The 17,878-nt window shown below is 44.8% G+C and overlaps 1 protein-coding gene across 3 annotated transcripts in view; it reads left to right on the top strand.

Moving 5' to 3' along the window:
• Positions 1-17,878, top strand: part of SLC4A11 (solute carrier family 4 member 11) — a 128,066-nt gene that overhangs the window by 20,733 nt on the left and 89,455 nt on the right. For all 3 annotated transcript variants that reach the window (XM_039368366.1, XM_039368365.1, XM_039368367.1), the window contains exon 2: positions 9,763-9,813. In XM_039368366.1, the coding sequence (XP_039224300.1) occupies positions 9,763-9,813 (51 nt within the window). The remainder of the gene's footprint in view (positions 1-9,762; positions 9,814-17,878) is intronic.

Below are 17,878 nucleotides of genomic sequence, written 5' to 3'. Positions count from 1 at the left end.
TCCTCATGCTGAGAACAGGCTTCGTGGTGTGTACAGGAAGTCCTCGACTTAACAGTTCATTTAGTGACCGCTCAAAATTACAACGGCATTGAAAAAAGTGATTTAGGACCGTTTTTCACACTTAACGATCGTTGCAGCATCTCTACGGTCATATTTTCAAAATTCAGACACTCGGCAACTGACTCATATTTATGACGGTCATAGTGTCCCGGGGACACGTGATCCTCTTTTGTGACTTTCTGACAAACAGGCCAGATTCACTTAACGACCGTGTCACTAACTTTACAACTGTGGTGATTCTGTAAATAACCATAGCAAGAAAGGTCATAAAACGGAGCAAAGCTGACTTCACCAGCGTCTCACTTAGCGACATAAATTTTGGCTCCAATTGTGGTCGTAAGTCAAGGACTTCCTATATAGGGAATCTGCTAGTTCGGCCCTCTTCACTCGTTCTTTCCTGCCCCTTTTTTGGTCTTTTTTCTTGTTTTTACCCTTTTTTAAACTTGTCAACGCACGGGGCCAGTTATTTATTTTATTCAACTTATTTGCCGGCCCATCTCTCTACGGGGCCATTGGGAGTTGAGCGGTCCTCACATTTACGACCACCGTTGCTAAGCAAGATGGTTTGTTCAGGGAGTGGCGCCTGATTTTACAGTCTCTTTTTGCGACGGTTGTGAAGAGAATCATGCAGTCGTTAAGCAATTCTGGCTTCTCCCGTTAACTCTGCTTCTAGGAAGGCCGCAAATGGTGATTACATGACCTCGGGATGCAACCGTCATAAATGTGAGTCAGTCGCCAAGCGCCTGCATTTTGGTCACGTGACCTTGGGGAAATACCATGGTGGTCGTAAGTGTGAGGACTGGTCATAAGACACTTTTCTCAATGTTGTAATTACACACAGTCACTAAACCAGGGGCCTTCAAACTTGGCCCTTTTATGACTTACGGACTTCAGCTCTCAGAATTCCTCAGCCATTGCCTGGCTGAGGAATTCTGGGAGTTGAAGTCCACAAGTCATAAAAGGGCCACGTTTGAAGACCCCTAATCTGCGGTTTCATCAAAATGGCCGACTGAGGAATTCTGGGAATTGAAGTCCACAAGTCACAAAAGGGCCAAGTTTGAAGACCCTGGTCTGGATCTAAGCCTGCGGTTTCATCAAAATGGCCGACTGAGGAATTCTGGGAGTTGAAGTCCACAAGTCATAAAAGGGCCACATTTGAAGACCCCTGTACTAAACGAATGGTTTTATCGAGGCCCACCTGCATATACACTTCATAAATCCATAAACCAGACAAACAGACAAGGATGCTACTGCTGTGGTTCGGTTAATCCCGTACTCCAATCCTTGCCTGTCTCCCTCCCTCCCCAACAAGCTAGAAACTGAGACAAAACCCTGATTCCCCAGCTCCAGCTTGTCAGTGGATAACAAGCCATGATTCCTGGCTTGCTCAGTGCTGTGCACAAACAGTGCAACAAACTCGGAGTTTCAACATGAGGTGGTCAAATATGGAGAAGGAAGAGACTGCAGGCAATTCCCAACTTTATAACCATTCAATTAGGGACAACAGTTACAACAGCACTGAAAAAGAGTGATTTAACACTCATTTTTTACACTTACGACCGTCGCAGCATCCTCAGGGTCACGCGATTGAAATTCAGACGCCTGGCAACTGACTCAGATTTATAACGGTTGCAGTGACTTACGACAGTTTTTCACACTTAACGACCGTCGCAGTGTCCCCAAGGTCACGCGATCAAAATTCAGATGCTTGGCAACTGACTCAGATTTATGACGGTTGCAATGTCCCGAGGTCACGTCATCCCCGTTTTGCGACCTTCAGGGAAGGAAACAATGGGGAAGCTGGATTCACTTAACGGCCGTCTTACTATCTGAACAGCTGCAGCGATTCGGCAAGGTTGTGAAACAGGGCAAAACTCACTTAACCTCTGCCTCGCTTAGCAGCAAAAATTTTCGGCTCGAACGACGTCGTAAGTCGAGGACTACCTGCCAGGCTGCAAAACTTGGGTACGGGAAGATCGCAACCTGTGTGTGTGTGTGTGTGTGTGTGTGTGTGTGTGTGTGTTAGACTAGGATTTCCGCTGACCACGATTGCTGGCAGCCGACACATCCCTCTTTCCAGCGGAGGCATCAAAAGCCAGATCTGTTTTTCTCTCCTCTCCCATCTTTCAAAAATCAGAAGAACAAAAAGATGACCCTTTTTTCCTGTTTACGCGATCCCTACCTGGACTCTCGGAATGGTCCGTCGTCGGTCAGCTAAATCCCGACATGCAATGGGGCCCTGACTCGGTTGCTGGACACCCGTGTCACTTTGTGCAAAATCCTTGCCACTGGTTGCTGCAAAAAAAAAAATTAAAATAAAAATATCTTGGACTTTTTGGGGGGGGGGCAAAGGAAGAGAGTGACCCTTGGAGGGGGGGGTGTTGTTTCCTTATGGCACCTGTATGGGAAGGCTGGCACAGGGGAGCAGGGAGGAGCAGAAACATACAAACACACAGCACATCCCCTGTTAAACCCACTTCCCCGTGGCCCCCAGATTCAGCCTTGCAAAAAACCTGGTGGATTTTGCTTTGCGATGTTGGCTTGTGAGCTGATTAAAGGCACCGCTTTCCCCTCTTGAGCTGAGCAGATCTTGGTTTGTCGTCAGCATGCTGGAAATGAAATTTGCAATTGGGGACGTGGGGGGGACAGGACTCCAGACTCGGCTGATCTCCCCCTCCTCCCCAGAGTGTGGGTGGATGTTTGCCTTCAAAGGTTTTGCTCTCCTCCTCCTCCTCCTCCTCCTCCTCCTCCTCCTCCTCCTCCTCCTCCTCCTCCTCCTCCTCCTCCTCGAATGTTTTTCTGTGCATCATCACCCCATTTCTGAAGGATCTAGGAAGTGAGCCCAGCCGTCTTCTTATCTTCCAGGATGGAATAACTGAGGACCCCCCCCCCCAACTCTCTTGTTATTCAAAACATGTTCTTCACAATAGCTGTGGATCAATTGCTGTGCTCTTTGTTATGGAAAACAGAAACAATTCCTTTAAATTTGCTGAAGTCCCCTTACAATTTTTTTCCTCAGGATTACATCTGGATATTCTACAATCGTTAACTGGGTAGTCCTCGACTTATGTCTGTTCATTTAGTGACCGTTCGAAGTTGCGACGTCCCTGAGGGGGAAAAATGACTTGTCGCTTTTTCCCCCCCCCACACTTAACGACCGTTGCAGCGTTCCCCCCGGGTCACGTGATCAAAATTCAGATCCTTGGCAACTGACGCGTACTTAGGACGGTTGCAGTGTCCCGGGGTCATGTGCTCCGCTTTTGCGACCTTTTGAGAAGCAAAGTCAGTGGGGGGAAGCCAGATTCACTTAACAACCGTGTTACTAACTTAAACAGCTGCATTGATTCAATTCACAACTGTTTTCGCTTAGCAACAGCAATTTGGGCCTCAGTTGTAGTCATAAGTTGAGGACTAGCCATAATCAACGGCTTGCCTCCAGGAGTTGTGGGTACTCCATCACTGGAGGTCTTCAAGAAGAGATGGGGCAACCATTTGTCTGAAAAGGATATCGGGTCTCCTGCTTGAGCAAGAGGGTTGGACTAGAAGACCTCCCAAGGTCCCTTCCAACTCTGTTATTCTATTGTGGGTGCGCCATCACTGGATGTCTTCAAGAAGAGATGGGAGAATCATTTGTCTGAAAATAGTATAGGGCAGGGGTAGGCAACTTTGGCTCTTTTATGACTCGTGGACTTCAACTCCCAGAATTCCTGAGCCAGCCACCCTGAGGGGAAAGGGAGAGGCTTCCGAGCTGAGCCATGCTGGCTCAGGAATTCTGGGAGTTGAAGTCCACGAGTCAGAAAGCGGCCTAGGCCTAGGCCAGAGGTAGGCAACCTTGGCTCTTTTATGACTCATGGATTTCAACTCCCAGAATTCCTGAGCCAGCATGGCTCAGCTTGGAAACCTCCCTTTCCCCTCAGCATGACTGGCTGAGGCATTCTGGGAGTTGGTCCACAAGTCATGAAGGGGCCATAGTTTCCTCCATGCTGGCTCAGGAATTCTGGGAGTTGAAGTCCACGAGTCATAAAAGAGCCAAGGTTGTCTATCCCTGGTCTAGGGTCTCCAGCTAGAGCAGTGAGGTTGGACTAGAAGACCTCCCAATGTCCCTTCCAAGTCTATTATTATTATTGTTATTGTTATTATTATTCTATTGTGGGTGCTCCGTCACTGGAGGTCTTCAAGAAGGGAAGGGAGAACCCTTTGTCTGAAAACAGTATAGTGTCTCTTAAGCGGGGGGGGGGAGGGGTTGGACTAGAAGACCTCCCAAGGCCCCTTCCGCCTCTGTTATTTCTGCAATTCTGCAACTCCTTTGCCAACCTGACGCCAGTCTATTTCACCATGTTCCGTCCACGCTGTGGCTTTCTGACCTGTGCATAATTTTCTCATGAGCACAAAGAGATGTGCTGGGATTTTCATTTTTTTTTTCGGTGCACTTTCCACAGCGTGATGTGATCGACACAATCAAAAGCCCTTTGTGGTAATCAGTGAAGCAAATACAGACTCTTTTTTTTTCTTGGCAATCTTTGCTTCCCCCCCCCCCTCCCGCCAACGGTGGCTGAAAAGATTATTTAGAGCAGGCTATTTCTTATTGTTGATCCTCCCAGTAATTGACAAGAGTAATATAACAGGATGCAGTATGGTGCCAGGTTGTGCTCCAAAATTAATATAATGCACACACAAACCCCGTCTGCACAAAGAACGCAGGCGGTCCTCGACTTAACGGCTGCAGCTGAGCCCAAAATTTCGTTCACGGAGTGGGACACTAGTTAAGTGAGCTTTGCCCCATTTTACGACCTTTCCTGGCAGGGTTGTTAAGTGAAGAACCTGGCTTTTCTTTGCTTGCCAGAAGGTTGCAAAAGGGGATCACGTGACACACACAGAGACACACACACACCGGGACAATGCTAACCCTAACCCAGGAGTAGGCAACCTTGGCTCTTTTATGACTCGTGGACTTCAACTCCCAGAATTCCTGAGCCGGCATGGCTCAGCTTGGAAACCTCTCCCTTTCCCCTCAGCATGGCTGGCTCAGGAATTCTGGGAGTTGAAGTCCACAAGTCATAAAAGAGCCAAGGTTGCCTACCTCTGGCCTAGGCCTAGGCCGCTTCATGACTCGTGGACTTCAACTCCCAGAATTCCTGAGCCAGTATGGCTCAGCTTGGAAACCTCTCCCTTTTCCCTCAGCATGCTGGCTCAGGAATTCTGGGAGTTGAAGTCCACAAGTCATAAAAGAACCAAGGTTGCCTTCCCCTGCACTAAACCAACTAGGTAACATCATCAGTGTTAGAAGGAAAGAGGGTTTATGGGGGGGGGGAGGAGGACGACTGTGGGGCCCTTGTTGCTCTCTGAGCTTGGTGGTTTCCTTGCAGACGTTTCATGACCCAACTAGGTAACATCATCAGTGCTAGAAGGGAGTGGAATTTGTAGATAGGAGGAGGAGGAGGACTAGGACTGTGGGGTCTTTGAGGCTTTCAGAGCTTGGCTGTTTTCTTCCAGACGTTTCATGACCCAACTAGGTAACATCATCAGTACTACAAATGAGTGGGCTTTGTGGAGTGGAGGAGGAAGACAAAGATGAGGCTGGTAAGAACCTTGGTGCTCTCTGAGCTTGGTGTTTCTTTACCAAACTAGGTAACATCTTCACTGTAGGAACAGTACAGTAATCAGTAACATCAGCAGCTCTGATGATGTTACCTAGTTTGGTGATGAAACGTCTGCAAGAAGACCACCAAGCTCAGAGAGCACCAAGGACCCCACAATCCACTCCTCCTCCTCCCCCTCCTCTCTGCAAACCCCGCTCCTCTATAGGACTGATGACGTTACCTAGTTTGGTGATAAAACGTTTGCAAGAAAACCACCAAGCTCAGAGAGCAGCCAGGATTCCTCAAAGCAGCTTATTCTTGACTTGGAGGTGAAAAGGGAATTTTCACCAACTCTTTTCCAGATTATTTAGGAATTTATGGGAAATTTAGGGCAATAATGGGATCATGTGAGGTGATGACTAAGTTCAGTGTTGGTGTAAACCCATAAATGAATGCCAGAACTGATCAACGTTTGGAGCAAAATCAACTTGCATAAGATGTACTTTAAAAAAACAAACAAACAATTGTCTAAGAACTCAAATCTGCTCAATGTACATGATGGTTTTGTTTTGTTTTTTTGCTAGCAGCATTTAATATATTTTTTAAAACCAGGACTGACTGATGAGGCTTTAAAGATTTGTTTATAGATAAGATATGGGAAAAAAGATATATTTTTTTTGTTGTGCTTTGACAGAAAGTGATACGCCACGATATTAAAATTGAAGGAAAGTGTTAAGCTTGTGAAGGAGGTTTTGAGATGAGATGAAGGGAAGATGATAAGAAATTAATTTGTCGGGTATTGTTTGATGGAATTAGATTTTAATAGATTGTTTCTGCTAGCTCTTAATGGGTTTTTTTCTGATTAACTTTGAACAACAAAGCTTTAAAGATTTGTTTATGAAGATGAGGCAAGATAGGGGAAGAAAAGAGGTTTTTGTGTTTTTAGAGAAAATGATAAATTCATTACACAGGAATCTGAAATGGACGTACTTGTTTACGGTTAAAATATCTGTTATTTCTGGCGACTTTTGCTGATTAAGACTGAACGTTGAGACTGTTATTTGATAATATAGTTTCGGCTTATGAGCTCAAAATTTCCACTGTTAAGCAACGCCATTGTTAAATGAGAACTTGCCCCATTTCACGACCATTGTAGCCATAGTTGTTCAGCAAATCACTGACGTTCTTAAGGGAGTCATGCCGTCATTAAGCAAATCAGGCTTCCCCCATTGACTTTGCTTGGGAAGGCTACAAATAGTGATCTCTTGACCCAGGGATAATGCAGCTGTCATAAACACAGGTAGCCCTCACTTTACAACAGTTCATTTAGCGACCGTTCAAAGTTACAACAGCACTGAAAAAAGTGACTTATGACCATTTTTCACACTTAACGACCGTTGCAGCATCCCCAGGGTCACGTGATCAAAATTCGGGTGCTTGGCAACAGACTCATATTTATGACAGTTGCAGTGTCCCAGGGTCACGTGATCCCCTTTTGCAACCTTCTGACGAGCAAAGTCAATGGGGAAGCCAGATTCACTTAACGACTGGGTTACTAACTTAACAACTGCATGGATTCACTTAACAGTTTTGGCAAGGAAAGTCACAAAATGGAGCAAAACCCTTATAAGAGCAGTCTCGGGCTTGATTGTGGTCATAATCTGGAATATAGAATAGAATAGAATAGAATAGAATAGATATTGGAGAAAAGAATAGATATTGGAAAATAGAATAGAATAGAATAGAATAGAATAGAATGCAGAATAGAATAGAATGCAGAATAGAATAGAATAGAATAGAATAGAATGCAGAATAGAATAGAATAGAATAGAATAGAATGCAGAATAGAATAGAACAGAATGCAGAATAGAATGGAATGGAATAGAGAATAGGAAAGAATAAGAATGGAATATGGAATAGAATAGAATAGATATTGGAATATAGGATAGGATAGAATAGAATAGAATAGAATGCAGAATAGAATAGAATGCAGAATAGAATAGAACAGAATGCAGAATAAAACAGAATGCAGAATAGAACAGAATGCAGAATGGAATGGAATGGAATAGAGAATAGGAAAGAATAAGAATGGAATATGGAATAGAATAGAATAGATATTGGAATATAGAATAGGATAGGATAGGATAGAATAGAATAGAATCTCTGTTGTCACTCTAAATGTATGCTGATCAGCATACATTAAAGTGAAATGACGTCCTCCCCCTTTCCTTGTTTTCAGGGCTCAAAGCATGTTTTGGCACCTGCTGTTGTAGTACTTTTTGAAAAGGTTCTCCCAGATCATTTCCATAGTTTCCTACACCTGTAAGTAGGACAGAATCCCAAAGAGATTTAATTGCTTCATCATGACCTGTAAATGAAGAGTAGCAAGTATTGCTTTTATCCCACTAAAAAGCCTTAAACGGAAGCAGGATATATGATTTCTGAAGCTAATTTAGGGGGAAAAAAAGCTCTTAATGCTTGTTCCACAAGACACACAGACATGGCTGTGCCCATACCTGGCTGCCCTTGGCCAACCCACTCAAATTCTGCCACTGCACCGTCACCAATAAGATCCAAAGTGAAATGTCTGGGATTATAGGTACCGTGGTCCTCGATTTACGGTCAAAATCGAGAACAGAATTTGCATTGTTAAGCAAGGCAGGGGTTGCGTGAGAATAGGTTCACCTCCCCTTCTCTGTGATAGACAACCCCCCAACTCCCAAATACTGGAAGACTGCTGTCAATGTCTGTCTCTTCAAAAATTTCCGTTGCTAAGCGAGACAGTTGTTAAGTGAATCCGTGCAGCATTAAGTTAGCAACACGGTTGTTAAGAGAATGTGGCAGCCCCCTCAAATACTGGAAGACTGCTGTCATGTCCCCCCTAGTCCTTCTTTTCATCGGGGTAGGCAACCTTCGTTCTTTTATGACTCGTGGACTTCAACTCCCAGAATTCCTGAGCCAGCATGGCTCAGCTTGGAAACCTCTCCCTTTCTCCTCAGCGTGGCTGGCTCAGGAATTCTGGGAGTTGAAGTCCACCAGTCATAAAAGAGCCATGTTTCCCCACCCCTGCCCTTTATTAGGGGTCCTCAACCTTGGCAACTTTAAGACTCATGGGCTTCAACTCCCAGAATTCCTGAGCCAGCATGGCTCAGCTTGGAAACCTCTCCCTTTCCCCTCAGCATGGCTAGCTCAGGAATTCTGGGAGTTGAAGTTCATGAGTCATAAAAGAGCCAAGCTTCCCCGCCCCTGGCCTAGGGCCTAGGCTGCTTTATGACTGGTGGATTTCAATTCCCAGAATTCCTGAGCCAGCATGGCTCACCTTGGAAACCTCTCCCTTTCCCCTCAGCACAGCTGGCTCAGGAATTCTGGGAGTTGAAGTCCACGAGTCATAAAAGGGCCAAGGTTGCCTACCTCTGGCCTAGGCCTAGGCTGCTTTATGACTCGTGGACTTCAACTCCCAGAATTCCTGAGCCAGCATGGCTGAGCATGGAAACATCTCCCTTTCCCCTCAGCATGGCTGGCTCAGGAATTCTGGGAGTTGAAGTCCACGAGTCGTCAAAGAGCCAAGGTTGCCTACCCCTGGCCTAGGCATACCCAATTCCTGCAACTGTTTTAGCCTAAGATGAATGTTGGATTCTTGGTGTGGGTTTCTAAGGACAAGGCCTGTGAAGCCCAGGTCCAACAGCTGTTGTGCTCAGCAGTGTGGAATGCTGGGAGATGTAGTTTAGTCATCTGGGGAGCCATGTTTCCCCATCCTGATTAAAGAAAACCTTAAACCAAGGGACTGAAATGGGTGGACTGGCCCAGCCTGGCTGGTGACAATGGACAGAGGCAAATATCTGTAATATTTATGAACTAGAGACGCCACGTGGTGTAGATGTGGCCAGTGATGGAGTAGAATGGGGGGAAAAAACTGGTGCCTCCATTTTGGGAAGTGGGTCGAAAGAGAGAGCGCTAGGCCGAGCGCCTTGGCGTGGAGAAAAAGAGGCAATTTTAACATAGTAAATAAAAAAAAAGTCAGCAGGCTAAATTTACTTTTATTTAATGCTTGCTTTTGGAAAATAAATGTTGAGAGTGTGAGCTATCAACTGACTTAGATTTCTCTATTTTTTTTCCTTCCTAGAAAGTCCACCGGCCGCGATGTCCAGAAATGGGTACTTCTTTGAAGAAACAGGTAAGTGTTCATTTCCTGCCTTCCTTTTTTCTTCCTTCCTTCCTTCCTTCCTCCCTTCTTTCCTTCCTTCCTTCCTTCCTTCCTTCCTTCCTTCCTTCCTTCCTTCCTTCCTTCCTTCTTTCCTTCCTTCCTTCCTTCCTTCCTTCCTTCCTTCTTGCCTGCCTCTTTTTCTTTCCATCCTTCCTTCCTTTTCTCTCCCTCTCTCCCTCCTTTCTTCCTCCCTCCCACTCCTTCCTTCCTTCCTTCCTTCCTTCCTTCCTTCCTTCCTTCCTTCCTTCCTTCCTTCCTTCCTTCTTGCCTGCCTCTTTTTCTTTCCATCCTTCCTTCCTTTTCTCTCCCTCTCTCCCTCCCTCCTTTCTTCCTCCCTCCCACTCCTTCTTCCTTCCTTCCTTCCTTCCTTCCTTCCTTCCTTCCCTCCCTCCCTTCCTCGCTCTGTTCTTCTTCATTTTCCCTCTTTCCCTCTCTCCTTCCTCCCTCCCACTCCCTCTTCTTCCTTCCTTTTTGCCTGCCTTTTTCTTTCCATCCTTCCATCCTTCCCTCCTTTCTTCCTCTCTCCCACTTCTTCCTTCCTTCCCTCCCTACCTCTGTTCATTCCTTCATTTCCCCTCTCTCCTTTCTCCCTCCCACTTCCTCTTCTTCCTTCTTTCCTTCCTCCCTCCCTTCTTTCCTTTTCTCTCTCTCTCCCTCTCTCTTTCCCCCCCATTCCCTCCCTCCTCTTCCCTTTCCTTCCCTTCCTACCTCTTTTCTTTCCTCTCCCTCCCTCCCTCTGTTCCTTTATTTTCTCTCTCTCACTCCCTCCTTCCTCCCTCCCTCCTCCCTCCCTCCCTTTCTCCTCTCTCCCTCCTTCCTTCTATTCTTCTTTCACTCGCTCGCTCCCCCCTCCCTCCCTCCCTCTTTTCTCCTCCTTCCCTCCCTCCCCTGCAATTAAAACCAAATTAGAGTTGCTTATGTACATTTTTGTTTACGTAAATGAAATTATATGTTGATAAACACAAAATATAGCACTAGAAGATGTGTACAGTGGAACTACAGGGAAGATGGACAGGATAGGACAAGAAGCACAGATACGAGTCATAACAATTAATTTGGTTTTAAGTTTTAAGTGGAAACTTCCCAACTGTAAGATCTATACAGGAGTGGAACAGTTCACTGCAAAGAGCACGGGGGAGTCCTTTCAACTTATACAAAGAGAAGTTACATGGAGGATGATCAAGAGCTTTTGATTAGAGTAACTAGAACAGATATGAATCCCAGCTATCTAAATGTTGCTTAAATATAAGAAAAAAACCACATTTTTTTCCCAATAGAAGAGTCAGCGTACGAGACGAGATTTTTAATAAGAGGTCAGAAAATTAGTTCCCAAAGATAGTTTCTCTGCACCTTGTAGTGCAGTGATCTTTTGACCCATTCCAACATTGGAAGGGGTTGGAATTAGAAAATTAAAGTCAAGCTGACGTCAAGAATGGGAGATGATTGCACATTTTTCTTTCAAAATTAGGTCCAATAATAATAATAATAATAATAGTAATAATAATAAAGTTGGAAGGGACCCTGGAGGTAATCTAGTCCAACCCCCTGCTCAGGCAGGAAACCCTATACCATTTCGGACAAACGGCTGTCCAGTCTCTTCTTAAAAACTTCCAGTGTTGGAGCATTCACTGCTTCTGGAGGCAGGTCGTTCCACTGGTTAATTGTTCTCACTGTCAGGAAGTTTCTCCTTAGTTCTAGGTTGCTTCTCTCCTTGATGAGTTTCCATACGTTGCTTCTTGTCCTGCCTTCAGGCGCTTTGGAGAATAGCTTGACTCCCTCTTCTTTGGGGCAGCCCCTGAGATTTTGGGAGACTGCTATCCTGTCCCGCCTCGTCCTTCTCTTCATTAAACTGGACATCCCCAATTCCAGCAACTGTTCCTTATATGTTTTAGCCTCCAGTCCCCTAATCATCTTTGTTGCTCTTCTCTGTACTCTTTCTAGAGTCTCATTTTTCTTTTAAAATTAGGTCCTAATGCGAATTGTGTTGAGTAAAATAATATAGTATGCCATTCTAGAAAAATACTATAGTTTTGCCATGTAAAGTCAATTTTTGTGTGTCCCTTGACCAGCTGGGCTAACTCCGAGACAAATGGCAGAGATGGTTGCATTTTAAAAAAAAAACACTGTTAATCAGCACTCTTCACAAATATATCAAATATTTCGCAACCCAATTAAGGAATACAATCTACCGGTAGTTCTGGACTTACAACCATTTGTTTAGTGATCATTCAAAATTACAGCAGCACTGAAAAAACCCCCGACTTATGGCCATTTTTCACACTTAACGACCGTTGCAGCATCTCTGTGGTCACGCCATCAAAATTCAGACGCTCGGCCGCTGACTCATATTTATGACGGTTATAGCGTCCTGAGGTCACGTCATATCCCCTTTTGCGACCCTCTGCCAAGCAAAGTCAAGAGTCCAGCCAGATTCGCTTAATCGCCGTGTCACTCACTTAATGCCTGCTGTGATTCGCTTAACAACTGTGGCAAAAAAAGTCACAAAATGGAGCAAAGCTCACTTCACAGTTGTCTCGCTTAGCAACGGAAATTTTGGACTCAGGTGTGGCAACTGGAGTTGTAATGGTGTGCAATATTTTTTTTTTTTTTTTTTTTTGCCTTGGAAACAATTCAACGTCGAAGCAGTACAGGAGGTTCTCCACTTGCAACCGTTCATTTAGTGACCGTTCGAAGTTACGACGGCACTGAAAAAAGGGACGTAGGACTGTTTTTCAGACTTACGGCCGTTGCAGCGTCCCCAGGGTCATGTGATCAAAATTCAGAGGCTCAGCAATTGGTTCATACTTAATGTCCATTGCTGTGTCCCAGGATCGTGTGATCTCCTTTTGACAAGCAAAAATCAATGGTTCATTTAACAACTGTGTTCCTTACTTAACAGTTTCAGTGTTTCACTTACCAACTGTGGCAAGAAGGGTCATAAAATGGGGCAACGTTCACTTAACAAAGGTCTCACTTAGCAGCAGAAATGTTGGGTTCAGCTGTGGTCATAACTCGCCAGAAGGCAGGACAAGAAGCAAGGGATGGAAACTCACCAAGGAGAGAAGCAACCTAGAACTAAGGAGAGACTTCCTGACAGAACAGTTAACCAGTGGAACAGCCTGCCACCAGAAGCGGTGAATGCTCCAACACTGGAAGTTTTTAAGAAGAGACTGGACAGCCATTTGTCTAGCTGACTTTGGGCCAGTCACCAGGAGACAAGGAGTTCTAGTCCCATCTTCGGCATGAAAGCCAGCTGGATGATTTGGAGCCAGTCACCGGGAGACGGTGAGTTCTAGTTCCATCTTAGCCATGAGAGCTGGCTGGGTGACTTTGGCCAATCCCTCTCACTCAGCCCAACCCATCTCACAGGGTTGTTGTTTTGGGGGGAAATAGGAGAAGGATGACGTACAGCTAGTCCTTGACTTACGACAATTCATTTAGTGACCGTTCAAAGTTACGACGGCACTGAAAAAAAATGACTTACGCCCCTTTTTCACAGTTACGACTTTCGCAGCCTCCCCATGGATCCCATGATCCAAACTCAGACGTTTGGCAACCGCTTCATGCGGTTGTTAGTAACAACCAGGTTACTAACTTATCCACTGCAACGGTGGCTAAAAAGGTCGTAAAAGGGGGCAAAACTCACTTCACTTCTCACTTAACAGCAGAAATTTGGGGCTCAACTGTGGTCGTAAGTTGAGGATTACTTGTGTTATGCACGTTGACTGCCTTGAGTTACTTCTAAACAGATGGAAACTAATTAAGGAGAGAAGCAACCTAGAACTAAGGAGAAATTCCTTGACATTTAGAACAGTTAACCAGTGGAACCACCTGCCTCCAGAAGCGGTGAATGCTCCAACACTGGAAGTCTTTAAGAAGACACTGGACATCCGTTTGTCTGAAATGGTCTAGGGTTTCCTGCCTGAGCAGGGTGTTGGACTAGATGACCTCCAAGGTCCTTTCCAACTTTATTATTATTATTGTTGTTGTTGTTGTTGCCTGTGAAGTATTACATGCATTCTGTTATTCTGAAGGTGGCCTGTAATATAACTCTCTCCTACTGCAACCAATCTCACCACACCTTTTTCCGGTCCCAGCAGGTGTTTCGTATTTGAAACAGTCACATCCCATTCCACCTTCTCCAAATTGGCCATTCTGAGTTCAAAATTCAAAACTCTGAGTGGTTCAAATAGCTCATCGGGAGCTTGGAACGGCGCTACCCTTATCTGATCTGTTTTGCAAGTCTATAAACATTTTCATCGTTTTAATTCGCAAAAGTCCCCTAGAGTGATGCTGCTCTGCTTTGGAAAATAATAATAAAAAAATCAATAAAAGTTCTTAGTTAAGACAGAAGCGGTCCTTACGCGTGCATCTGTTTTAATCATAGCAAAAAAAAAAAAAAAAAAACGACAGCCGAATTGTGTAATGTGCTCTACTGGCTGGCAGGTTTTCAGGAACACAAAATGTGAGGCTTTTCATGATCTTTCTTCTGAGGATCCAAGTCAAAGCAAAGGCATCCGGATCCTTGAGGATAAGAAATTCAGCCTCCATATAAGGGCTCGCAGTTTGATTAAGAGCAGCAGCTAAAAATGTCACTAAACTAAGAGCTTGCAAACTTTCACGCTTGGCAAAACTCTTTTTATCAAGCTGGAGTTTGCCAAAAAAAAAAAAGGGGGGAGAGGAAGGAAAGAAACCTCAAATGCTTACAGAAATTTTTAGTTTTTTTTTATTTTAAAAAGTTTTGTATTTATAAAACAGTTAAAACAAAGATGGACATAATAACGTAACATTCCAGTGTATATATTCCAGTGTATTTGTTCCTCATCATACATATAATTCTTAATCTCTATATATCAGTGGTTCTCAACCTGTGGGTCGGGACCCCATTTGGGGTCGAACGACCATTTCACGGGGGTCGCCAAACAACGCAGTCCGCCATTTTTTCCCCCTTTTCCTTAGCTGTGCTACTCCCTTTTATTCTATTGGCTTTTGAAAGCCAATAGAATAGACTCTCTTGAATAGAGTCTAATTCTATTGGCTTTCAAAAGCCAATAGGAATTGTCCAGGCTGTCTCTGCCCTGCTGAGCCCGCCAAAAGTCCTATTCTGCAAACGGTGCTGCACCAGTTGAGTAGTCCTCGACTTACGACCGATTGAGTAGTCCTCGACTTATGACCGGTTGGGGGGTCATGGCATTAAAAAGGTTGAAAACCACTGCTATATATACATATTTTTCCATACAATACAGTCTCTAATTTCTTTCTCTATATACTAACATACAGTTTTATATATCTCTATCTTAACACTAAAAACCCAAACAGTTCTCCTTGATTCACACCAACAATAGAATTTGTCCCAGATTTCAAAGTAATCTGACTCTGTCTTGTCCTTCATTTCCATTGTGAGCCTATCCATATCAGCACACGGTAGGATTTTATATAAAATCTCTTCTTCTGTTGGAATTTCTTTATTCCTCCAGTTTTGTGCATACGCCAATCTAGCAGCTGTGAGAATATGTAGCATCAAGTAAAGTATCCCTTTGTCGTAGTTATGCCTAGTAGGAACAGTTCTGGTTTTAGCTCTACCTCTATCATTAGTATTTCTTCCATTGCAGTGGTTCTCAACCTTTTTAATGCCGCGACCCCCCAACCAGTCGTAAGTCGAGGACTACTCAACCGGTCGTAAGTCGAGGACTACTCAACTGGTGCAGCATCGTTTGCAGAATGGGACTTTTGGTGGGCTCAGCAGGGCAGAGACAGCCTGGACAATTCCTATGGGCTTTTGAAAAGCCAATAGAATAAATTCTATAAACTCCTATATCCAATAGGAATTAGATTCTATTCAAGAGAGTCTATTCTATTGGCTTTCAAAAGCCAGTAGAATAAAAGGAAGTAGCACAGCTAAGGAAAAGGGAGGAAAAAATGGCGGACTGCGTTGTTTGGCGACCCCCCCCCCCCGTGAAATGGTCGTTCGACCCCAAATGGGGTCCCGACCCACAGGTTGAGAACCACTGCTCCATTGCAAGGAAGAAGAAAATACAGAACGATTGCAACCCTCTGCACAGACTGGATAATCAGAAATAGGCTGGACTTGGTTGCAAAATTCCAGATGACCACTAGTGGGTAGGCAAGCAATACAGAAAAAAACCCACAATTGTCTCCCTGTCCCCCCCAGTAGCTGCTCATCTAGATCTGATCACAAGGGGAAAAAGCAGCCTTATGCAGAGGTGATGGGTAGAGCTTACTAACCATACGTAACTAATCTTACTTACTTAATATGGGTAGTCCTCGACTTAACCTGGTTGTTAAGTGAGTCTGGGTTCCCCATTGGCTTTGCCCGTCAGAAGGTCGCAAAAGGGGATCGCGTGACCTTGGGACACTGCAACCGTCGTAAGTATGAAGAGGTTCGCAAGCGTCTGAATTTGGATCATGTGATCATGGGGTGGCTGCAAAAGTCATTAACTCTGAAAAACGGCCGTAAGTCCTTTTTTTCCCCAGTGCCGTCGTAACTTTGAACGGTCACTAAATGAATTGTCGTAAGTCAAGGACTAGCTGTACTTCATCCTTCTCCTATTTCCCCCCAAAACAACAACCCTGTGAGGTGGGTTGGGCTGAGTGAGAGGGATTGGCCAAAGTCACCCAGCCAGCTTTCATGGCTAAAGGTGGGACTAGAACTCACCGTCTCCCGGTGATTGGCTGCAAATCATCCAGCTGGCTTTCATGCCGAAGGTGGGACTAGAACTCCTTGCCTCCTGGTGATTGGCCCAAAGTCACCTAGCCGACTTTGATGCCTGGGACAGGACTAGAACTCACTGACTTTGGGTGATAGGCCCAAAGCCACCTAGCCAGCTTTCATGGCTAAGGTAGGACTAGAATTCTCCATCTCCTGGCGCCTGGCCCAAAGTCACCCAGCCAGGTTTCATACCCAAGGCTGGACTAGAATTCTCCATCTCCTGGTGACTGGCCCAAAGCCACCCAGCTGGGTTTCATACCTAAATCTGGACTAGAACTCTCCGTCTCCTGGTGACTGGCTCAAAGTCACCCAACTGGGTTTCATACCCAAGGCTGCACTAGAATTCTCCGTCTCCTGGTGACTGGCCCAAAGCCACCCAGCCGGGTTTCACAGCTAAGGTGGAACTAGAACTCACAGTCTCCCACTTTCTCGCATGGTAATTTAACTACTAAATAATAATAATAATAATAATAATAATAATAATAATACCGCACTACCTTGACGTGGTTGTGGGGCTTGTGTACTCTGAGGAAGATGAGAGCTATGCCAGAGGTTCAACCATACTGGACAGGTCTCATCAGAGGAGTCAGACAAAGAGTGTCTCTCCCATAAAAAATATGGTGAGACGTAAATTTCAGAATGCCATACCGGCTCGGACGTCGCCCGGGTTAACAAGGTCCGCACTAGATATTGGAGTTCCTGGATATCTGGTGAAAAATGGGTTACAGGACTCAGGACTGTTGGCTGAGCAACCAGGGCCAGCAGCTGCAGAACTACTGGAAGAAAAGGTGTTTACCCGTCGCAGATACACAGTGATGGAAAACAAAGAAATAATGATCTGTTACTACAGATCAAGTCCAACAAGACGAGGATATCTAAAACGAATGCACCAATTCTGGAAAGAACAGTATCCAGAATCAGAAATAACAGAACAGAGACTAGCAGATCAACGCCGATTTATAACACGAAATAAAGTATTCACAGAAACAGAATTGGACGAACTGCAAAGGTTTACCCAGGGCAAAGAAATCAAAGCCTTACCAGAAGTAATTCAGAATGTAGAGGCAAACCAGGGGGAGTTGGCAGTGAAGGAATCCAGTAGAGATATACAACTGTTCTCATTTGGAAACCAGGCACCTCTTCCTCAGGAAGAACAAAACCCTCTAACTAAAGAAATAAAAGAATTGAAACAAAGAATAACTGAGCATCTAGAACAGCACAAAAACAACAGAATAAGGCTGCCTGCATTGAAGCTTGTTCAAAGAAACAGCTAGCACAAGCATTAAAAGATGCAAATACTGCAAT

The sequence above is a fragment of the Crotalus tigris genome, unplaced genomic scaffold (genome assembly GCF_016545835.1).
Source record: "Crotalus tigris isolate CLP2741 ecotype Arizona unplaced genomic scaffold, ASM1654583v1 scf7180000020772.1195989, whole genome shotgun sequence".
Taxonomy (NCBI): Eukaryota; Metazoa; Chordata; class Lepidosauria; order Squamata; family Viperidae; genus Crotalus; species Crotalus tigris.
Note: the sequence above shows the minus strand (reverse complement) of the source record. Positions and strands in the feature narration are given on the sequence as shown.